We start from the raw sequence: 25,393 nt of genomic DNA, 5'->3' as shown, positions 1-25,393 counted from the left end.
TGTGTGTATATATATAATGATGATAATACAAGATAACATTTTTTTTCTTGTGACGACGTTGTTTATTTTTATTGTATATAACCCACTTCATGATCAGAGCTGCATCAGTACTAAGGGTGTAGTACTTAAGTACCAGTACCAGTACTTGGCAAATTATGCAGTACCATTACCAGTACCAGTACTAGATTTTAGCTCGGTACTGCAGTACCAGTACTTTTTTTGGTGAAGTAATTAAGTATCAGTACCATTACTTTTATATATTCATCAAAGTTTGAATAAATACAGTGTCAAACAAATAATTGCAAATATTATTCAGCAAAGAAATAAAATCATAATTTACTTTAAAGTTAACATAACATATTTACAACTTTATAGTTTTAACATACTTTTTACAAACAATATTTACAACATAATTATTATATTCATGTCATATCTAATTGTTCAGTAACCAGTCAACTGTATAAATACAATGCAAACATCTTTCATGATTTAGAACACAACAGTCTTTTGTTGCCTTTCACACCTTCACACCTCTGTTCAATTTATACCAAAGTAAATAACAACTTTTTATGGTGCTAATATGATCTAAGTCCAAAGTTATTTTGTCAGTTATTTGATGCTTTTGTTGTTTCTATTTTGAACTATTCATGTGAAGTCTGGGGATATTCTAAGTCGAAACCAATTGAAAGAATTCATTTAAAATTTTGCAAAAGATTATTAAAAGTGAGACAGAATACATGTAATGCATATGTTTATGGCGAATTGGGAAGGTACCCATTGTATGTAAATAGATATATAAGAATAATAAAATACTGGATGAAAATTGTTGAGACTGATAATATCTTATTAAAAACAATGTATAATATAGCATTAAATGACAGCAATAGTGGATGTGTAAACTGGGTCACAAATGTGAAAAAAATTTTGAATGCTTATGGATTTTCATATGTTTTTGATCAAATAAATTACATAGATAAGAATATATTTTTGACAGAGTTTAAAAATCGCATTTTGGATGTTGTTAAACAAGAATGGTTTGCTAACTTAGAAAATAGTTCCCTTTTATATTTTTATAAAAATGTTAAGAGTACATTTGAATATGAGAAATATTTAGATATTTTACAAAAAGGATTTAGATTTTATTTTTGTAAATTACGCATGAGTGGTCTTCCCCTTAGAATTCAAACAGGAAGATTTAATAGAAACCTTATTCCCCGTAATGAACGATATTGTTTATGTTGTAACAATTTAGATATAGAAGATGAGTATCATTTTATATGTATATGCAGCTTTTATTCAGAATTAAGAAAAAAATACATAAAGGATATTTACGTCAAAAGACCATCTGTTTATAAATTTATCAAACTTTTAAATTCTTGTGATAAAACCGAGCTCATACAATTATCACTGTTCATCAAAAACGCTCTTGCTTTAAGAAATTCAGTATTAACTGTAGAAAGATAACTCTAATACATGTTCTTTCTCCTTATACATGATTAATTGTTTTGATTTATATGTATTCAAATTACTACCATTACTGTCAAAAATAATTCTGTTCTTATTGTATCTCAATTTGACATATATAATTATTGATATGTATATACAAGATGATGTACTATGTACAAATCTGAATAAACTATCTGTTCTGTTCTGTTCTGCTAACAATATCACTTTTTTCACTTGAAATGGGATTATTTAGAATAGAAGAAATTAATAAGTGTTTATTTTGCTCTTTTACTAGTAAATACAAAGTAATAAAAGATTTTAATAAGGATATTTTAGGGTAAAGAGTTATTGAGCCTGTTTATCTTAATTTAATATTTACTTAAAGTCTTTGGTGCTTTTTATGATGAATACTATGTTAACATTTGAAGGAATATTGCAGCAAATTATCTTTAGATTTGATAACTTACTTTTTCACAAAAATAAAATATAGTTAATGTAATTTACAGCTTTATTTTATGAGAAAAATTGATGCTATTTTTAATTTTTATCAAAACCAAAAGTACTGGGTAATGCAGTAGCAGTACCACTTTTTAAGACAGTAATGCAGTACCAGTACCAGTAGTAGCAAAATTTTGTAAGAGTAATTCAGTATCAGTACCAGTACTTGCAAAATCGCTGCAGTATGTACTGCAGTACCAGTACCAGTACCAGTAATGCAGCTCTGTTCATGATAGGGAGCTTTATTCATCAATGCGAGGCATCATTCTAGAAACCGGCGCATGTTATTGACGGATAAAGCTGTACTGATTTAACGAATATTGCTTTTTCAGCGCTATATATGTGTTATTGCGTAACAGATGAAGGTACAAGGAGAGCTATATTCGTTGAAAGCTACATGCGGCGTAATACAGCTTCCTTACATCATAGTTCTGAATCATGCTAGTACGAACGACAGAAAGTGATACGATATCAGAAATATAATTTTTTTTTAATTCTTGATCTTGATTTTTAGAAGATTATGCATCTTTATCGGTGACAAAATCAATATTAACTACCCAACTGATATTCAAAAGCAATGTTATAACGAAAACATTTATTTTTATGTTTACCTCCTGATATTGAATATAAGTATGTTGATCCTTCCCCGTCAATCTTGTTATCTAACACTGCGAGTATTTTGAAGAAGATATTGACACCATTTGGTTTACATACATATGTAATTTATATTTATAGAAACAGCTAAATGGAAAAAATAGAAACAGGAAGAATAGGTGATATATATGTTATCAAACTTATAACAGATGAATCTTTTAATAAAGGTAAGATTTTCGATTATATGATTATTAAATACATTTCTTGTTAATGAATGAATTTGTATATATTGTAATCAGATAAAAATGTTATGCTATATCTAACTTTTGATAAGATAGTTAATTACAAAACGGCAAGTTTACACAAAAATTAGGTTCTAATGTTTGTTCCGGTGTCCAAATTGGCTATTCCTTTGTTTTCCCTATATGGTTACTAGTATAGAACAGCCTCGTATAAATTTCCTCTGAAACCATAAAGACTAGAGATTAGGCATTTTGGATGAAACATCTGCAAAATGTTCAAATTATTGCCCTTTGGTTAAAATCTGTCCTGTCCCAGAGGGTAATTGGTGTTCCTTATATCTGTAAAAATTAAACCTCCTCCTCTGAAAACACTTTTTATTTTTGACAAGAAATATTGTCCAGTCAACCTAACTAAATTAAAACTTACGTTGAAGACCCAAAGGGTCATGGGTTTTTCTTATAAATGTATGTATAAAGTAACAATTTTGACATATGTTTCAACTTGAATCCATACGGACAAGAGCTTAGATATAAGACATAAAACATTGTGTAGAAGGTATCTTTTATTGTCAAAATCATAGCCCTTGAGTCAAAATTGGCCTTGTCCCGATGGTCATATGTGTTTACCTTAGATGTATAAAGTAAAATTTTTGATAGCACCTACCAATACAAGTTTTGTTTAAATCATATTCCCTGGATTGAATTGACTCTGTCCCGGTGTCCATTGGCTTTCTTTACATGTATATTTATAATAAAAACTTGAGAGCTTATAAAAATTGACCATTGAATAATCTGCAAGTAAATTTCATGGCAACTATTGGCAAATATCAGCCATTGATCTATAAAGCAACCAGTGACATCATATAACTACAAGTGGCCTCAACAACAACCATTGACTACCCTTTGCTACCGCTTACTTTCAAAGCAACCATTGACTGTTCTTAGCAACCAATGACTTCCAAAGCGGCCATTGTTTTCCGTAACAACCTCTGACTTCCATTATTGGCTTCCCTCAGCAACTATTGACTTTCAATAGCCTCCATTTACTTACAACGCAACCATTGACTTTCCAAAGCAACCATTGCCTTCCCTAAGCAATCAATGAATTCTGTAGCAATCACTGACTACCCTTAGCAACTTCTTACTTTAATAGCAAGCATTGACTTTTCTCAACAACAACAGACTTTCATATCAACCATTGTCTTTCCATAGTTAAAATTGACTACAATAACACATATTCGCATTCCTTAGCAATCACTGCCTTCCATTTCAAGCACTGACTTTTTTAAGCATTCAGTACTTATATAGCAATCACTGACTTCCATAAAACCATTGAATTTTAAGCAATCATTGAATCCCACAGCAACCATTCACTTAGTTTAGCAAGCATTTCCTTCTACAACAATCATTGCATTTATTTAACTCACAGTGTTTGAACAGGTCCTCTAAACGCTCGACATAAATCATGATCACAAAGTAGAAAAATATCACTTTTTTGCGATTCTTGCTCTTTTTGTTCATTATTGTACACGGGAGAGTAACTGTTACACGGAGGATGGAGTTCTCATGATAACTTGTTAGGATTTCTTCTTATAACTTTCACGGAATCCTCGGAAAACATTACTGATTTCGACGGGAAACTTCTGTATTAACCGAAGAAACAATAGTCAGGAAGGTTGCTATTCACCATAAAAAAGAGTTTAAAGTGCTATATTTAAATTTTGAGATTAATCTTGCGTAACATATTGTATTATGTGTCAGAAAAAAATAAAGTCCTTTTTTCAATGTCTCTTTTTGAAAATCTGGTAGTTTTGAAACATCGGGCATAAATTTGTTAGACTTTATGTTTGCAACTTTCCATTATAATGAAGTATTTAAGAATGGCAAGGAAATCACAAATAAACAATTCAATTTGTACGAATGAGCACACCATTTGGAAATTTCACTCAACACTACCAGATTTGACACAAGAGTCGATTAAAAGTGAGATGTAAAGTTTTTTCTCATCCATTTTTCAATTTGTAAGACAGTTTAATAATCCTTTTTGAAGAGTATTTCTTCTGTATAATATTATTTTTTATACATAAGTTTTTATACCCGTAACATTTCAAGGAACTCCGTGACAGTAAAAAATTCCTGACAAGTTGTCATAAAAGTTCCATCCTCCATGTAACAGCTCCTTCCCGCGTGTATAAATTAATGTGAGCGTCTTAATGTGCATTTCGGTGGGTTGAAAGCCGAGATTTTAGCATTTAATCATTCAAGCGCCTTGTCCGGTATTTGTAATTTAATGTGGTGCTCCAACACTTTTTTAAGTCTCAAACTTAGCCAGCCTCTGGATTCCATCGCAACCATCAACTTTTCACAGCAACCAGTGCTTTCAAAAACAACATCGACTTTTCATAGCAACAACTTCCTTTAAGGCAACCATTCACCAGTCCTGTTATAGCAAAAGTTGACTTCCCGAGAAACCAACCATGACAGTAGTACTGGAGAATTGGACATTTTTAAACAATATGAAATGTATTTTTTATATTTATAATCGTTGATCTAGATGGTGTCAATGGTGACCTGCTTTTTAAACTGAAAGCTTCAGCTATAAAAACTAAGAATTATGTCAATATTTCATATGCATATTTGCAGCTTTATATCGATATAAGTTGACGTAAATTTTGACGTTATAACTTTTTTTTTCATAGTAATTGTCCATTGTCATTTAGAGACTAAACACTCTGAAAAGCAATATAATGGTTATTATAGCATTCTTGTTATCAAAACAATAAACAGCGAAGTTTTTCGTTTACTTTGTACAAACTTATTTACTTATTATTTTACATTAACTTACAAATACTATAATATACTGAAATTTCAAAATAATCAGATTTATCTTCTGTTATGATTCATATCTCTTAATGTTTAAGATATCAATAAATAGGTCGGCAATTTATAACCTTCGTTATTGAAATATTATCGGTGTTTTATAACTTTATCGCCGTGGGGGTAAAAAAAGCGTTGTCTGTAAATACTCAATTGTGTTTCATTTCAATTCCCAAGTGCAACATAAAAACATGGTTTAAATATTTTTTATCTTAATGTTTACACAGTAAAACAAGGAAGTTTTAAACAGTATTACGTTTATGTATAATTTTGTCCTATACGATGGGTTATCCAAAAGTTCGTTGCGTAAAATATATTTGAGATATTGATTTGAAATTACACTGCTTAGAAGAATAAATAACAAATAAACACAGAACAATTCATATTAGTAGCTTCTTATATTACAACAATATTAAATTTTACATAAACACATGTGGCGCACTCCAAACAAGTATTGAAGTCAACGTCATAATATTTAACGTACAACTTATGCTTCAACGTTACGCAGTCAATAACCATTACTGCTTCACAAAGTAATGTCCATCACTAATTTTTTATGCCACTTAAACACTAATGATAGTAAAATTTTATTTTCTCTGTTCGCCTGATGTTTTTTGTTTGTTTGTTTTCAAATGTTTTTGTTGGTGTCATTCCAAAATTACAAGAACAATTTATGATCACGCTATTTTCTAATTTCTGCGTATACGTCATTTTCTCATTTTCCCGTTGTAAACAATATAGTCGTCTGGCGTTTTTGGCGATTTCAACAAAAATTAACGGAATTGACGTCCGTAATTACTTAAATGACATTATAGAAGAAATATGCGATGTTTATCGGGTTTTCTACGTTAATTACCGGTAGTAGTTTTTTAGATGACAATTGACTAACTGCGTTTTCCTACTGTGCGCCGGTTGCCGTGTATGTGCTTATTTTAAAGCAATATTAAATCGTTATTTATTGACTCATTTAACTGTTCGTTTTAAAACGTGTTGATAATATTCTACAATGTATGCTGATAAAATTTCATTACAATACACGTTGACGTTCAAAAGATATTTATATACATAAATTGTTTAATTGTTTTTGTTTTTTTTATTCATTTAAAGTCCGATATCCCTGCAATATTTCTATCTTATATCCATCCATTATATCATTTTTTCATGCTCACAATTTATTACTTTAAAATATTTTATTTAAACGTAATTTGCATGCCGGACTTCAATTTTACACAGTCACTTCCCGGACAAACCATCTCACGCATGCGCACTGTGATAAAGATATTTCTTTGGCTTACGCCTCAATTTATTTGAAATTAATAAAGCATAGGTTTATGTCTTTTACAGGTATAAACAGCCATGTCAAACATTAAAGGACCATTCGACATATATGATGAAAAACAAGTAACGTTCAATTGCCTGAGACATGACACAAAATATTTGAAGGGCTTGACACGTCTTATTATCCCTTTTAAAGATACCTTTTGTTTATCTTTTTCGCTCCTGGCCGCCAGTCCCAATGCTGGGTCGTGCGTTCATTGAACACCTAATCTTGTTTACCATATTTCATATTCTATCTAGGCTGTTGTTAACTTAAGTCCATAGACGACCGTTCACAAATTTAGATTAATTTATTAATAAAACATAATTAGGTATTATTATACCAACAGAGCAATCGGTACCAATTTTAATCTAAATATGCAACATTGTTGTAAAAAATGAAACTTTACAAGGAATCAATTGTTAATAACTAACAACAAATAAGCACTCAATCAGCATTTTATTTTAGGTTACTAGTTTGACAAAGGCCAGAAATTGTTAATGATGCAAATGAAATAACGTTTCTTGTCGTTGTTGTTATTGTTGTTTTGAAATAAAGTCATACGCAATTACATTTTTTTCAACATCATTTTAATTAATCAAATACCGAATGCTAGTTCTTTTGCATATTAAGTAACGGACACAATAATATGCTCCTGCGAATTTTGTAAATGATTCGTATATAAAACCACCAATTTTAGTTTCATTTTTGATGCCAGTACTTTTTTTCATATCTGCTTAATTACTGTTATAAATTGGTTATATTTCAGATAATTTGTGAACGGATACCCTGAAACGTTTTTAAATACTATGAAGATTATTAAGACACCGTTGACTATAGGTAATGTCATTTTGATATTAGTTATCTATTCAATCCATGACGTCACGTATTTTACTGTTCAACTCTATTTTCGTACATACCGATCCAATTGTAGATTTTTGTTGTTTTTATTTTGTTTTATTTGTTTCATGTTTTTCAAACGAATCCTTGTCATAATATATTAATCTTTATCCAGCACAATAAACATTGTTAAAATTAGCCTCCAGTACATAGAGCAAGGCCAGCATGCACATGAGTGCAATAAGACTAGACTCTACACACTTGGTAGCTAGCATTTTGCATTGTGTTATTAAATTCCCTTACGATTCGAATTGACTGTTAACACAAATTTGGGCAAATGCAATTATATATAACCTCATATAACCTCATGATATTAAGGGATGACTAATCTTTCAGAATTAACTTTTCAAATTTCTTCTCCAGCTGCAAATGAGTTGTTAGCTGCAGTAGATTATTCCATCAGTTGGACTTTGATGATTTTAAAGAAAAAACGTTGTAAGTATTGGCTCGAATAATATTCGTAAGATAATCTCTTAAAATCTTATGTGTGTCATTAAATTAGATCTGATTATGAACAGCAGATAATCTAAATGTGTTCCTATTGAATGTTTTTAACGTTCCTCAACACAATCACCAGTGTCACAGTCTAATGCTACCAGAAACAGTCAAATTAGAGTGTGATAACAAGGCCAGTCTCAGTTATTTAATCACATATATTAAATAGAAAATTAAATGAATAAAATGTCCCCCCTCTCGCCCTTAGATCAATATTACATTTCCATAATAAGTGGGGTTTAGTGATGATCTTATTGCTTTTGCCCATGCCCTGCTCGCTTTCATAATTCATAAGAATTCACTTACAAAATACATTTGTACTTTCAATGTAGGCACTCACAATTTTGAATGACATTTAATGTTGTTTGCGTCAAGTTAAACGAGAATAAATATTGTTTAATTAGGTTAAAATAATTTTAAATTTGATTCAAATCATCATTCACAGGGAAAATCTGCTATTGTATTGTATCCCAGGGTTGTCTTTACTTATATGATGACTGGTTATCACGTGAAGCATTCCTGAAAAAGTCTTTAAAGGAATTTGAACGGTAAGAGTTATTATTTTTTCTTATTTGATATATATTCGTTCAGTCCGGGTACACATATCTTTAAAGCAGCCATAAGTTTATATTCTCTGTTGGGAAACAACTCTGTGTTGTTTCGAACTAAGTATTTCAGTAAGTTTATTTTGAAAAAGTGCATCATATCACTGCTAAACCTTTAAAACAGTGTCCCGAGAGCTAGTCATAACGCATCTGTGTCGTTCGTGTCTCAAAAGTTGAAGTTCGGGAAACGAATCGTCCGCCTTACTTATCTAAATATAGAGAGCGGGCCGGTAGAGAAAAGGTGTGTCCTTATTGTTCATGTATTTTTTCGTCCAACGATTTCATTTTCCGTCTCAATTATTTTGATTTGACAATTATATGAAACGATTAATCTAAATATAACAAATTTAATCGTAAGAAAAGCTGAAAGTTCCTTAAAACACTTTACAACAATAATAAAACAATCATTTGCACTTAGCAATATGTAATTTAAAATCTGTTTAGTAATGGACACACAAAAAACCCTCTTCATCAAAACTTTATATAAATTATGAAATAAACATACACGTGTATAATAAAACATTATTTGTTTGATAATGCACTATATTAACAATTTATTATTTTTTAGCGTTTGGGAATCCACAGAGGAATACCATGGAGCAATATGCTTTTATCTTGGTTTCAATGATGAAAATACACCTCTACATTTTTGCTGTGATACAGAAAAAGCACAAAAAGTAACTATAAGATACCTTTTATATTGTTATCGTGTTCATTCCATTAGTATCGATTTCTAGCTCAGTCTATCAGCTCAAATTTAAAAGACGCGAGACAGATTTAAGAAAGTAAAAATTGAAAACTATTATGAATATATTTATAGAAAACCCTTGAAAAATGAAATATTAACAATCTTTGTTTACTTTGTTATAAAAATTATCAGTGTAAAAGAAAAATTGCATTCTTGACATAGAAACTATTGTTAATTTGTTGATTTGCTTTATTTTCCTTTTTTCAAATCTTAAAGATGATATGTTCATAAATGGATGAAATGCTCGTTTTCATAATAAAAAATGATGCTTATTGACGTTTCATTTGGCTTTTGAGCTCACCTAACCACGAGGTCATAGATTTTGGCTGGATCGTAATCAAACTTTGATAGAATGTCTGTTAATAATGAAATGCAGGTCTAGTTCAAAAATAGGGATAACAAATAGTCGCAAGAGCTAGAAATAAAAAATCTTTTTGACACTCTCGTGGTTAATGTTTTGATCCAAATATCCTGAAAATTGATCAGAAAGGTTGCTTTAATGATTTCTGAGTTATCTTTGAATATGGGTCACCTGGGGTCAAAAAACTAGGTCATGCAACCCAATTATGGAAAAATATTTTTAACACTCAATCAGCTATTGTACCAGTGCAAATATCCTGGAAATTGGTCAGAAAGGTTGTTTTGATAATTTCTAGGTCAGATTCGAAAATGGGTCATCTACAGTAAAAGACTACGTCGCACAGTCCAAATACGGAAGGACATCATTAACACTCTAGTGGCTCCTTCTCTTGTCCAAATATCCTGAAAATTGGTAATAAAGGTTGTTTTGATGATTTCTATGTCAGGACTAATATTGGTGTCTTGGGTTAAAAAACTAGGTCACACAGCCCCAATATGTAAAAACCTTGTTTACACTCATACGGCTATTGTATTAATCTAAATATCCTTGAAATTGATAGGAAAAGTGGCTTTGGTGATTTCTAGGTCAACTTGAATATTGGTCACCTTGGGTTCAAAATTAGGTCACACAAAAAATGGCATTTGAAACTACTGTTTTGCTTCACAGATCCTGGAAATTGGTCAGAAATGATGTTGTTTTGTGATTTCAAGGTAAAGTTTGAATATTTGTCACCTTGGCTCCAAATAGGGGCTACTGTTACAGTCAAAATATCATGGAAAAATTAGTCAGATTGTTATGATGATTCCTAAGTCATTTTCTAATATGGGTCAAATAGGTCTTAATCTCGGTCAAACAGCTAAAATAAGGAAACATTGATGTTAACACTCTAGAGACTACTGTTTAAATCCAAATATTCTGGAAATTTGTCAGAAAAGTTATTGTATGATTACTAGATTAAGCTTGAATACGGGTCACCTTGGGTACAAAACTAGGTCACAAAGTCCCGAAATGGACAACCTTGTTAAAACCATTCAGGCTTCTGTGTTGATTAATGTTTGGAAAATATGTCAGAAAGGTTGTCTTTTGTGTTTTATAGGTCAGCTGTGGTCAAAAACTAGATCACACAACCCAAATTAAGAAAAAAACTTGTTAACATACTTTGACCTTTTGTTTTGATTTAAATATTTTGGAAATTGGTCAGAAAGATTGCTTTGTTGACTTCTACGTCAAGCTCAAATAAAGGTTTTTTTTGTTGTAGAAAACTTGGTCACACAGCCTAGATATGGACAAACCTTGTTAACACACTAGTGGTTACTGTTGTGATCCAAATATCCTATTTAAAATCATGTAAAACTGTTATATTGTTTGTAACAGGAATGGGTTGACAAATTAGACCACAGTATTTTGGAAGTGAAGACCCACGTTCGTCCACCATGGTACGAATTTTTTTTATTGATTTCATTCTGACTATTATAAACAACCGTGTAAAGGTAAATGCGCTACTGTAGATTATCATAAATCAATGAAACACAAAATAAAAATATTGAGGGTTAAGAAATTAAATTCGACCAAGAAAACAGTATCAAAAATGTACCTTATATTCTTAAAGTACTAAATGGTATAATATATTTTAGTGATAGTGGATACGGAAGCGCAGGAACAGTACCAGCAATAGAAATTGGTAAGTAATTTTATAATATCTGATAATAAAATATATGGGACATTTTAGTCATCATGGCATTACGGATATATTTTGTCATACCAAAAGTTTTTTTTTGATTTGTAATGACGAATTTCGTCTCAAGTAAGAACATAATTGATACCACTTGCACGTTTAATTATCATACAATTATACTGAAAGTAAGCTAACGATTATTCGGGATTTCTTAGATTTTAGTATTTGTTAAAGGTTTTCTGTATCTGATAGAGTAGATCACTCCTTTTAGAAATTGTTTGGAAGCAATATTATCTAATAGACGTTTTCTGATAGAAGAAAGCCAATTTTAGCACCTTTTAACAAAATATGTTACATGTACTACATTGTTTAGATTATCGATATTTAATATAAAATACGACTTCATCACATGACAATCATTCTTACGTTGATATAGATGTTGACAAAGAAACAAGAATTGGAAGTGATGATAAAGCTTACGATGAAGTTGATCAAAGACGGTTTGGCAACATAAACCATGGTATGAAACTGTCCAGTTGTAAATTCAAGATAGATGATATTTATTTGTTTGTGTGTAAGATGTAATTTTATTCCATCTCGTGAAATTCAAAAAACAGTATCCTCGCGTGGAAAATTTAATTCCTCGAGAGAGCTATAAAAACAATATTCTCACGAGTGACAGATAATACTGTTTTGATGTTAGAAATAGAATTACATCTTGCACAACAAAGAAGCAATTTCTCTTTTTTTTATTATTTTATGCATAACTAAAAATTTAAATGAAATAACCTGAATATTAACTTGTGCATTAACAATTTGTTTTTTCCCCTGGTAAGCCTCAATTTCAGACGAATGTCTCACAAATACAAAAGTATTGAGCTGAAATATAAGTTCATAAAGTTAAATTGCAATGATATTATTTATTTTTAACAACAAATATGAATGGTGCCTTGTTTTAATCATAAAACGAACATTTCTAGAAGACGATAAAGTTACCGTTAATTTAATTCTGTTTTTTTAAAACCAATATAACTGAAATATTAGTCTATATCACGACCGCCATTTTTAGAATCATTGAAATGGTAAATTGAGTTTGATTCGAAGGGATTGCATTTGGCTTTGATATTTTAACATCTATCATAAGAAATAAAAATACTTATTCGTGGATTGTTAAAGACAAAAATGAATTGTTGACATAATTTTATTTGTACACATTTAAAAAGCGACATGAAATTTGCAAAAAATTGATTTTTTTTTTAAAAAAAGGCTGTCTTAAGAACGCTGGTTTATTTTCTTATCCTTCGGGCAGACGAATGTCATTGCATTTACACCGTTTAACTGTTATTGCCCGTAGAAAACTTATTAATGCCCAAATATCATCAAGAGCAGTTTTGCATGATGATCGGTAAATTGAATGAATTGAAATAAAGTAATTATAAGCATAAATAAAAAGTGAGGAACCACATTGGGAAATCATTAAAAGATAGTTTCTTCATTGCAAAGATTATATTTTGATACTTTTCACTGTGAAATTATCAAATATGATTTTCATTGATAAATCAGTAGTCCACTCAAAAGCATAAGAATAACGTGTAAAAAAATCATTAATTCGCCAATGTGTTGTAAATGCGTCATTACATTTCTAAACTCTTTCATTTCAGAACATGCTGTTTTAATAAAAGGAACACCGTGCTTAAACTGATTCAGATATTATTTGTTTATTTCTTTTCTGTTTGATAATCTTTTAGTACTGTAAAATTTAAACATTTACCATGAAAATTATTGTCCTCAATTTATATGTACATATAAGATAAACTTAGATACTGTATGTTTCATATGGTCTATAATTATGATCAATTTGTTACACGCAATGTTTGATTTTAAAAGGGGTAATCACACTTCAGGCAATTTATACTGTATGTGTGGTAACTGAGTTAAAGTTTACCAAATTAAATAAGAATTATTGTTTGAACCGATTATTCTTCATTGTGTTAAAGTAAGGCTTTTTCTATAAAAGGAATGAAGGAAGAAGCGGATGTTAAACACATGAAGGGACAACATGTATTAGACTCCGCAGACACAGATGACGATTATGAAGACGTAAGCTGTTCATTAAAGGGTAAGACAAAACCAGAGCTTACAAAATCAATCTTAGCTATGAATATATACGTATGTTTCGATATGCTTAATTGATTCATAGCTTTGCTTGTATACTATGCACCAAATTTCGTTCAACTGCAGTGATGTAAATCAAACATGCAATTTGTTCACCAGGTTGTATGGAAGACAGCATAGAATTGTTTCATATTCAAAGCAGCAAAATGATAAATTTGATTTTTTTCCTACATTTCATTACTGTAACAATTGTTTGTCGCTGATTTTTTTCATCAGAATGTGTTCAATTCATATAAACATGCTACAGATTTACATAAACATATTAATGTTAACATATGTTTTATTTCCTTTACTTCTTGTTAATTACAAGGCCTATCAGCAGGAGATAGAAAACATTCAATAGCTTCGTCATATTGTTCCGTGTCAGCACCAAGTGACTCTCACTGTGACATGCATTTAGTTCATGAGAATGACAAAGAAAAGAAAACAGCACATTCACACAAAAGTGAGAGAAGTAAAACAGAAACGGAACGCCATAATGGTATGAATCGAAAGGGCAAGTCCGTGTTGATGTCTCTACTTAGCATTTATATAACGTTAGACATATAAATGAATTTTTCTAATTTAATATCTTTCTCAAATCATATTGTACTCATCTAGCGGTAGACAAATGATCTTTTATATAGACCTGACCTGACCTTACCTTTAAAAACATGTCGCGGCAATGTTAAGTTATGACAAAATCTCAGCAAATTAATTTTCACAATAAAATTACATCAAATTCAGAATTGAATTACATTTTTACAATTAAATTATTTTAATGACTAAATACATGTACACATCATTTAGGATTACACGGAACACGGTGCAAAAACGTGACTCTTTGTTTTTTCGCTTTGAAAAAAAAAAACAAAGAGAAAACCAATACAAAAGACCGTCCAGGCTTTATTTTGTGCCTTTACTTGTTTTATTATATACCTATAAGTTTTGTCCCTAAAATACACGCAAATCTTGAAGCGCAGATACGCTTCAATGGATAGAAAATACGGAATACGGAATATCATGTTGTATTAGCTTTCTCGGGCTTTGTATTTTGCTTCGAGCAGTGGTGGAAAATTGATATCTCGCGAGACCGAGTAGAAAAATGCATAGCCTCAGAGAGCTACTACAACATAATTTGCGTTTAATTATATACCTTCAGATGAATATATATATATATATATATATCATTATCTTGTATGGAATGAAGCATAAAACCTGTTTATACGTATAAATAGGAAAACAAATCTTCTTCTTTCATAAAATAAAACTGCGTGGATATCTAATTGTTAAGACACACTGTTTCCACTTATTTCCGATACAAAACTGGATGTTTCCCTATATAATTCAATGTAATTGTTACATATTATAATTAGAGGACTTTAACATTTTATCCGATTAAACAGTGAAATAGTTAAAATATTATGAAGGAAAATAATATCTGGTAAATCTTTTGCATTGTTATTCTTGTTTTGTTTTTTGATTGTCGTTTTGCCCAAAGTAAGTAAGTGGTTAAATGTCATATGGTATAAGCATAAAAGTTACATCTGTAAATAGTAAAAAGAGTAAATGGTGGGTGAATCAAACTTATGGTTTAAAGAAAAAAATGGTAAGAGCTATCAATAAATGGCAGTGAAAATAAAACCAAAAAGTTAGAAATTACAGTTTTGAATTTATTAGGTCTGTTCACGACATGTAGCAATTGCAACAATTTTCATGCCCCTCCCCCGCTCGGTAGCAGAGACTTTACGATATTTAATTTTCAACACTTTAAGCATTGGAATCAATGGTTCTAAAGGAACTGAAAGCTATAACAACACAGTGATAGGGTCAATTCCTAAACAGTTAGCACACTGCACATCTTACCTGCTTTTGTAAGCACACAAATTCTGGATTTTAGGGCAATGAACATCATGATAAATAGTGACAATTTAGAAACTGTTTAGTTAGCTTATACTATCATATGAACCTCTCGATTTTTTAGTAAATTTAATTGCGAGTTTTTACCAAAAAGTGTTGAAATCAGCGTTAAAACCAAACGAACAAATATAACGTTGTTATACATATTTCTTTTAGAAACAACGCCCAAACAAAATGGAGCATTACTATTTCCAAAAGCACCATTTATAGATGAGCTTAAAACAAGGGTGCATTCTGATAATAAAGGCTTATCGGGCGGTAAGTATTTATTAAACATCATATTTCATTATACTATCATTAACTATTCTTTTAAATAGAAAAGTATGTGATACAACAGGTTTACAATAAAACATTTCTGCCCCTGCCAGCTATCAGCTATTATTGTTACATTGACTTACCAATACCTTTTTTCCAACTTTATCGTACACAGTGGTTTACTAGTTAACAATAAAACAATTTTCTATATAACATCTGTTACTTTAACAAAATTTCCAGATGCCATTTCATTTTAGCAGTTACAGTTGAAAAAGAAAATACATGATAAAACGAATGAGTCATATAATCAAAACGTTTCTTTTGTCTTAAAGCACATCTATGCAAAGTTTGATGCTTTTCTCAATTTCTGAAGAAACTTGGCATATTTTGTTACAAATTGAAGGACAAATAATATGCAATCCAAAACGACATCAGACACGTTTTAGTATTAGTTCATTTTTTTACTAATAATAACTAATAACTGCAATGTTAATATTTCTAGGAGGACGTAAGAAAGATATGCAGCCTTCATGAAGTATGAGAGGAACGACATGAACGAAAACGCTTCACGTGCAATTTGTTTTTAATTGAATGTTTAAAGCAAGTGGATTCCCTCAATCTTTGGACCTGGGTCAATCTGTAATTCTCGAGGAACTTCTCACATTATTACACTATATAAAATATTTTCAAGCGCTAATAAACGTTTGTATCAACTGATGAAAACAACAATAATTATGACAAACCACAGGAAGGTTTCTGATTTGGATTTCAGGCAATTAATAATGTTTTTTATGGAGCAAAAATATTTTTCTAAACTGAGGGTATATATTTCGAGGCTTCTACATGGATATTTGCAAGGCTTTTGATACGATTAATCATCAGATACTTTTTCAAGCTTTACAAAGCAAAGGAGTAAATGGAAGATTTAGTGTTTTTATAAAAGAAAATGTATGGTTAGCTCTATTCGTGCTTTAATGATAGAAATACTTTCTGCTGTGATTTAAATGCACGAACTATAACCAAATAGGCCTATGATTACTGAATATTTCAAATGTAATATAGGAACCCGACAATGAGACAGTTTTGCTCTTTATATTGACGAATATTGCCTCACGATATATACAATTCTGAGAAACTTATAACGCAAGAAATTCACGATGTCTGTGCTGATGATATAGTAAGTTGTGTTCAAAACAGCAGTAGGATAACATCAACTTAATGTTGTCGATGAATTTTATAAAATACTGGGACAGATAGTAAATCTAAATAAAACTGAGATAATGGTTTTTAGTGATGGAGGACCTCTCAGACAGTTTGAATTTCTGAGTTTAAACAATCGGGTTTACACCCGTATACAGATATATGGGACCTTTATTTACGCCTGGGCTATCATATAGTGCAGCACAGAACGAATAATGTACTCACGCCGAACCAGCAATACTTTCTGTGTATAGTTTTAAGAAGTTTATGGCTATTTTTCGACCAATGAACTCTTCATTCTGTTTGATAATGTTGTTAAACCTATTCTTGTTTTGGGTGTCAGATATGGGAAAGTTGATTTGTTGATTCTGTCACGGCAGTTAATAAAAGCCTTAAAGTTTTATAAGAAAAAAAATGAATGAAATTTATTCGCTGATGAACTCACAAAGTAATGAAAATCATGAAACCATTTTAAATTATTCTATAATTGTGTTTCACTCGTTTAAAAGTACGAACTCTTGAATATAAATTTTTATTCTAATCTATTGTATTTACAACTACATTTATTACGTATATATGCATATCATTGTGAACCTTTATTAATGTGTTTCGGCCAGAGGCCTTTTTAACTGAAATAAAGTTATCCCAGTTGAGTTTATTTAACGGCAATAGTATAAAGTATTTCAAACCGTCTAAAAGGGTCACCACTGAGATTCTTTTGACATGTTGTTTCAAAGAGTCGGATAATATTATTTTAATTGTAAAAATGATACAAAAAAGAGGAAAACGTTGCAATGCTTTTCATTCAAATCGGACTAAGAATTGCACTAAAATACGATTTTCAATATATTTCTGCTTATATTTCTTGATTATCCTTTGAAGATTTTTCGTTTTTAACTTCCCCAGCTGAACTATGTAAGGAATTCAATCTAATGTTTATGTTTAAGGCTTTTGGCGTTCAGCGACGTTCCTTTAATGAAGCATTGATTGTGACCTTGACATTGTTACAACACTGAGTCTATGTATTACTATGTACTATATATATGTACTATGTAATAATAGAATCTTTACCTAGACTATGTATTTTGTTCATGCAAATTTAGCAGAATATATAAAATAATGTTTGACATTGTTAAAGAAATCAAAGAAATTATTAAATGCTATTCTAGAAAGGAAAGCTACAGTATACAGTTAATTATTGGTGAAATGGACTGAATTATTCCTAAGCAACTAACACAGCAGAAAAAGATTCGATTCTTTTTTTGCCAAAAAAGGGTCAAATTGTGTTAACTTTTCAACCATGTAGAAAGTAAAAATACTCCTGATAATGATAATAGTTTAGCTTCTCTGAGACATAATCTGAGACAGCCAAACCTTGTCTCAATATATCTGAGAAAAATCTCAAATATTAAGTTGAGATTCTTCTCAACATTTTTTAGTGAAAGCCAAACAGAGAAAAATCTCAATCTCAATTTCTGGGTTTAGAAAAATCTTAGATTTGAGCTGTGATTAAAACTCTGAGAACGTTAGTGAAAGCCGGGCCTGGTCTATTAATAGGATATTTAACAAGCTACAGAATATGAATGGAAATAAACGTCCCTATAAATATATAAATTATAACAATAATATTCAAAACCTGATCAAAACACAACAATTCACATTATATTAATATTCAATAAGTTCTTTTTCACTGAGCTTGTTTTCGATTTTGTTTGTCCGGTTTTTTTTTTCAAACATAACGGATGTCTCATATGCCCCATAAACTCTTCGCAATCAACAAAAACACCAACGTCGTGACTGAAAAAGAAATATTGAGTCTTCAGTGATAACAAGAATATGTTCAATATTTAAATATGAAGTTACAACGAACATATAACTAAACGATATGTTTTGTATAATTTTACCAGACTAAGTTGAAAAAGTGAAAAGAAAATAATGAATTAAACAAACGTTTTAATACATATTTGAAACACTGTTGTACAGCGTTCACCGGATATAGCCCCTAAAAACACCGAAAACGAAAGTAGAAAGCTGCACAACGAGTACACCCAAGGTAATGTTTTAACTTATTTCTTCATCATAACTTCATAGATTTTTCCAAACTAAACAATTTTGTGAAGCTTAATGATTCTGAATTTAGAGCAATATTTGCTTTTGTCTGGACATTGAATACTTTTTGTTAACTTGGCGAAAAAGTGTAGCGTATTTGTTGACATGTGCGAACGATGTTGATATTCACCACTAAATCAAACCCAAAACGCATTTGTTGTAACAAATTCGCCGTTTTACACAAATTATAGTCATCCTTCTACTTATATTTGAGTTTACACCCTTCAACTCGAGCTGCTTTTAACAAAATTCGCAAAAATTTGCCTTGCCTTGTGTACAGTCTAGCAAAGAAAACAAACTTAAGTGAACGGGGTGTAGTAGTTTAATGTACAGGGTTTAGTAGATGTGTACGGTGTCTAGCAGTCACATATTTATAAAGTATAGTCTTTTTTATTATTTTTAATTGAAAATTATCTCATATCAGACTAAACATGGATAGGTTAGAGGACGATACAGAGGTATTTGGTAAATGATTTATGTTTTAAGTGTTTTGAGCCTAACAGTATAGCTGCGTTTAATTTTTATTGTCATACCATCACAACCATCAGCTGAATAGTGTCTGTCGTTATTTATAAGACATGTTGAGGAGTCTTCTAACCAACTCGCCGAATGGAGATGAGCCGAATGGGGATATATTTATATATATACATGTATAACTAACCTACACATAAGGTAGGAGGTCGAAAATCGATTAAAAGATTATGCAGGACTGTCATTTTCTACAAAACGGTATTAACACTGTCTTCTATAAAACGGTTTTAGCCGCCTTATATAAGCTATTAGTCGGCTTAGAAGATGCCGAATAGACTCTTTAAATTTTTCATATCTCTCTTCATACTCTGTACATTTGTATTGCAATGTTGAAATGAAAACATAACATACCATCATTTTCATCATCGTCATCATTGAGGTGTCATCATAATCATTTTCAGAAAAAAAACAGCAGCATATAAGCGGCAGCACTGTATTTATTAAACTGAATATCGAAATCACATGTGAGTAATATAGTATTTCCACAAAGACAAATCTAATGATTAACCTAACTAATCAAAGCGGATATTTTACCAAAGCTCATTAACAAATGTTTGTTTTTCAATGAAGTCTTAAGACCGGTGACATAATAAACAAATATAACATGTTTCGATCAAGTTTAGTTCACAATGTATAAGACGAACATGGTTTGAAATTGTTTAAGACAAATTATAGAATTTTCTGTTTATTATGTTCTACTAAATATGGAATGAAATTGTGGTCTTTTGAGTTTACATTTACCCTATTAACTTAAAGTCACGCATAAAAAGTGGTATAGCAGGACGGAAACTGTTTACTGCAATTAATATACATGTCGCGTAACATGTTGACAATTTAATTAAACATTTTTATCCTTAATAAAAATAAAATCATTCACTTCACAATCCCTGATCCCGACATAAATCGTTTTCTTCATCAGCGCACGTGTATATGCTCTGGTACTGAATATATTTTGCAGAAAATGACATTCTTTTTTCTACTACACCCCGTACAATCGCTATCAGCTTTCCATCTACACCCCGTACACATCCGTGCTAGACTCTGTACACAAGGCAAGACAGTTTTTCGCAAATTTTGTTAAAAGCAGCTCGAGTTGAAGGGTGAAAACTCAAATATAAGTAGAGGGATGACTGTAGTTTGTATTAACGGCGGAATTTGATACAGCAAATGCGTTTTTTGCTTGATTTAGTGGTAAATATCAACATCGTTTGCAAATGTCAACAAATACGCTACATTTTATCACCAATTTAACAAAAAGTATTTTATTTACAGGCAATGGCAAACACTGACCTAAAACTAGACATACGTATTTAGCTTCACAATATTGTTTAGTTTGGAAAAATCGATGAAGTTATGATGAAAGTACATTGTATAAGTTCAAACATTACCTTGGGTTTACTCGTTGTGCAGCTTTCTTCTTTCGTTTTCGGTGTTTTTAGGGGCTATATCCGGTGGACGCTGTACAACAGTGTGAAAAGGACTAAGTGAAGAAAAATAGTTTATTAAAAACCCTAATTCGCTGCATAGAAAATGGATATTCTTAATTCCCCCATATTACCTGGTTGTGCACTTATATTACAACATTTATTGCCCGCAAAGACAATGTTGTAACAGCTTCCAGCGATCGTGTTGTTTAAATCTGTTTGTCGAGATGTAATAGCTGACAGACTATCTGATATCATAGAATGACCTTTGGTAACTTCCTTCAATATTGTGTCAGACTTCATCAGAATTTGACCGTATTCCACTGACGTTTCTGGTGTTTCTTTCTCATCACCTTTTGCCAACATTTCTTTGAGCAATTTCAAATTTTCAGTTAGTTCAACTTTTTTTGGGGCCTCACAATTATCGAAATACATACAAGTATTATTCATCATCATATCTAGCTTCTCACTAAACGTTTTTTCGAATTTATGAAATTTGTCAGATAGCGAAGACAAAGACCTTACTTTAAACTCTCTTAATTCTGTAAACATTATTTCAATATCTGACTTAGTGACTAAATCTGAGATATTCACGTCGCTAGGTTGCGTAGTCGAAACATATGTTTTCCTTACTTTTACTTTTAAGAACTTGCGAAGCATATCTTCAAGTCTAAACATTTTTGATTCGATTAATTTTGTCATTACGACAAACGAATCTCTAATACCTGAGATAAGCAGGCCGTTATTTTGCGTAGTCCAAACATCTGTATTCATAACTATTGATAAGATCTTGTGAAGCATATCGGCAAGTTCATTTATTCTTGATTCCGTATTATTTGTCATTCCGTGCATGATCTCAGCTAGTTGCTTGATACCTTGGTCATTATCTTTAATACTTTCTTTCATTACTGCAATATCCTGCAAATGAAATATAACAGCAAATGTTACGGCCTGATAATGACCGACAGATCAACATAATTGTACAATTACCTCAATTTGATTAACATGACTTTGTCGTGTTTAAGTTCATTCTTATACAGATCCATATACCGGTGTATTCCGGGGGTCCATCCAATAGTACAACTGAATATATTACAGGCTCTCTGGAAAGCCAACGTATGTATAAAATGTAATGTTGACAAAATTATAACAGCAATAAGATTTTTGAAAAGAAGTTGTTGCCCTCAAATACTTCTCAATGTATAAAAAGAATAAAAAGAAAGGTGGCCCTTTCCTCGAAAGCAATAAAACATTAATACGAACATATTTAAATTAGTGGCAACAACTCAATTTAACAATGATTCGCACGTGAAAGAAAATATAATTATGATACACCGTTGGAAAGATTAATGACTTTTCTTATCAGTTTTATATTTTTGCATGATTTACACGTGCAATAATTTTTAGCAGGTTATTAAAATGCATGTTGTTTGTTAAGTATATACTGGTCGTAAACATAGCTGATTTTCTTCTGAGTGATGAGCAAAAAGCTTATTGAAATATTTGTGGGGTATTTGGTAAATGCACGTCAGAAATAAAAACGGACCTGGATTTACTTAATGGAGAAAATTTACTTCCGTGTCGTACAAGCGCCTGTGGGTGTAGATATTAAAGGAAGGTAAAACTAACGTTAGGAATGATCCCGAAATTAGTACTGCCTCATTGTAAAGGTTTAAAGATCGAAACCCTAGACGTCTGAGAAAAATGGTCACAGAGGATAAAACGTTGCTTTATTTTTTTATATTTTTTTTTGAGCCAGACAATACACTCGTGGTGCAGAGACTTGAGGTTTGCTAAATTCAGCTTATAGTCCTGACCTCTCTCATTATGACTTTTGTTTAAATCCAAAATCAAATCTTGCCTTCGCGGTTGCCGGTTCGAAACCCGTAGTACCGTCGAAATCGCTCTATACCAGTGTATAGAGAGAATACCCTAAAGATTAGTTCAAAAATGCTTGTTCGGAATGGACCAGAAAAAATAGAACAATACTGAAACATATTAAAACAATTAAATATATACGTATATGGACTTCTTTGTCACGCAAAACATTTTTGTTACTTGCATATCTAAATAAGTATTATATTAAGTCTTAATATTAAAACTAAGTTACAGAAAATGATTTTTCACCTTAGCTATCACTCTCAGATGTCGTTCTAGCATCGTACGACTTTGACTGGAACACGGCACAACAATAAAGCATAGCTGCAGGATTACTATGTGTCCAGTTTTCATAGTTGACAACACCTTTCAGATCGTTAAGCTTCTACTGCAAAAGTGATTTAAAATTGCAAAATTTAAAATAAATTATATTCCAATTAGTTCGTATTGTAAATTATATTTGATATCATCATAAAATTATTTATCACACACCCGTGCCGATTTTGCGACTCCGTAAATATGGTATTGCACGGCCGTGCATATATTTTGACGTGACGTCATTAGCGTTATACAAACATAGTGTAAAGACGCGCTAAATGTGAGCGTTATACTATAGGCGACGCAATGAAAATGAAAAATGACTATTATTTCACTTAAAACGGTCTTTATTTTGGGTATGTGATAAATAGAATATTAAATTCGTGTAAGTTCATTACTGAATTTATTGCACTTGTTGAATAAAATAATATTATTCAACTCGTGCAATAAATTCAGTATTAAACTTACACTCATTTAATATCCTCTATATAATTAAAAAAAAGTTTCGACTTGCAACATGGTTAATTGTTAGTGATTCACCTGCTTCAACTTTGGGTTAGCCTATTTTATAGTAAACTATATTTTAATATTAAAATACTACTAATTCCTTTCTTGGAAACTTGATTACTCATTACAATGATAATAAATAAGTGAAAACAAAAATTAGAACGTAAATGAAATTCATATGCCTACAAGTTATGATAAATACAATCCTTATCTGGCATAAATGTGAATGTCACAATTTCAACACATTAACCCAGACTATAATTGAGACAACAAGTTAAGTCAAAGTACCACTTTAGATAAATAAAGGCTAATAGTTTATGTTTCTTAGTCTATTTTCAATGTAAACAAATATGTACTTATATAGTCTTACATAAATCATTAAGTTAAATGCGCTTATTATAATAGATATGCATACATTTATTAGATAATTGTAATCAAATATTTACATTAACGTTTAATTTTTGACGTCTTCTTTGCGTTCTTTTGCGTATAATTGTTTCACTAATTTAACAGTTCTGGCCTTCGTTTCAATGCTTTGTGGAAAGAACAATGGACCTTAAGCGATTTTATAGAAGAACCTTGAGAAATGGAGTGTTTGAGGGCTATGTTTTATATATATATATATATATATATATATATATATATATATATATATATATATATATATATATATATATATATATATATATATATATATATTACTGTTCTTAGGTCCACTTGTTTGTTGTTTTGTTTAGCTTTACGGACACTTAAACAATTTAGGTCATGTGGCGCCGAAACAGGGAAGATAAATTTGGCTTACCTCCGGTGTTATAAACTTAAAGCAACACCAGCGGTCCAAACCACCTCACCTGTTGCAGCAAAGAGATACATAGGCTTCAGTAACATGAACCCATTTGGTCGCCTCTTACGATCACGCGGGATAAACGGTGCTGCCATTTTGATGCATAATCACTTTAAGGCAATTCATCAGTCACAAAGGGGATTTTAGCTGTTAAATGTCAATTCGTTTAATTCATTTAAGCAAGATTCTGAAAATACATCAACTAATTCTTTTTTAAAATTCCCAAAAGTGTTTGATACTGGACATAATCTAATATTTCTTTTCATGCCTTAAACACTTTGATCATTCTTCTTAATTATAGGAAAGCGTGAATTGGTTTAAGGATGTTCTTATTCTTATATCTCAAATAATCTCATTAACGCATTCAAACAATACGCATTGTTTATATTATAATAAGTGGTCATATTAATGATCGCTCTACTTGATCTTTGTGTCATAGTCAGCCTTTTTAGTTCAGTATAGTTCCTATATATTGAAAGGAATAATAAGTCACC

The 25,393-nt window shown here is 31.0% G+C and overlaps 2 protein-coding genes across 2 annotated transcripts; one reads left to right on the top strand and one right to left on the bottom strand.

The window, feature by feature from the left end:
- Positions 1–2,602: 2,602 nt before the first annotated feature.
- On the top strand, positions 2,603–19,002 carry LOC132714861 (uncharacterized). The gene is made up of 12 exons (XM_060697779.1): positions 2,603–2,765; positions 7,745–7,815; positions 8,239–8,310; positions 8,816–8,918; positions 9,544–9,652; positions 11,459–11,520; positions 11,719–11,765; positions 12,196–12,279; positions 13,777–13,878; positions 14,245–14,415; positions 15,990–16,091; positions 16,591–19,002. Exons 2-12 carry the CDS (start codon positions 7,785–7,787, stop codon positions 16,620–16,622), a joined length of 915 nt encoding a protein of 304 aa, XP_060553762.1. The 5' UTR covers positions 2,603–2,765; positions 7,745–7,784; the 3' UTR covers positions 16,623–19,002.
- LOC132714860 (uncharacterized) lies at positions 19,001–23,976 on the bottom strand. Its single transcript, XM_060697778.1, has 3 exons — positions 23,480–23,976; positions 21,487–22,270; positions 19,001–19,085 (listed from the first exon to the last, which is right to left on the bottom strand). The coding sequence occupies exons 1-3, from the start codon at positions 23,582–23,584 to the stop codon at positions 19,036–19,038; spliced, it is 939 nt and encodes a 312-aa protein (XP_060553761.1). The 5' UTR covers positions 23,585–23,976; the 3' UTR covers positions 19,001–19,035.
- Between the last annotated feature and the right edge of the window lie 1,417 nt (positions 23,977–25,393).

The sequence above is a fragment of the Ruditapes philippinarum genome, unplaced genomic scaffold (genome assembly GCF_026571515.1).
Source record: "Ruditapes philippinarum isolate M1 unplaced genomic scaffold, ASM2657151v2 ctg1368_1_1_1_1, whole genome shotgun sequence".
Lineage (NCBI taxonomy): Eukaryota > Metazoa > Mollusca > Bivalvia > Venerida > Veneridae > Ruditapes > Ruditapes philippinarum.
Note: the sequence above shows the minus strand (reverse complement) of the source record. Positions and strands in the feature narration are given on the sequence as shown.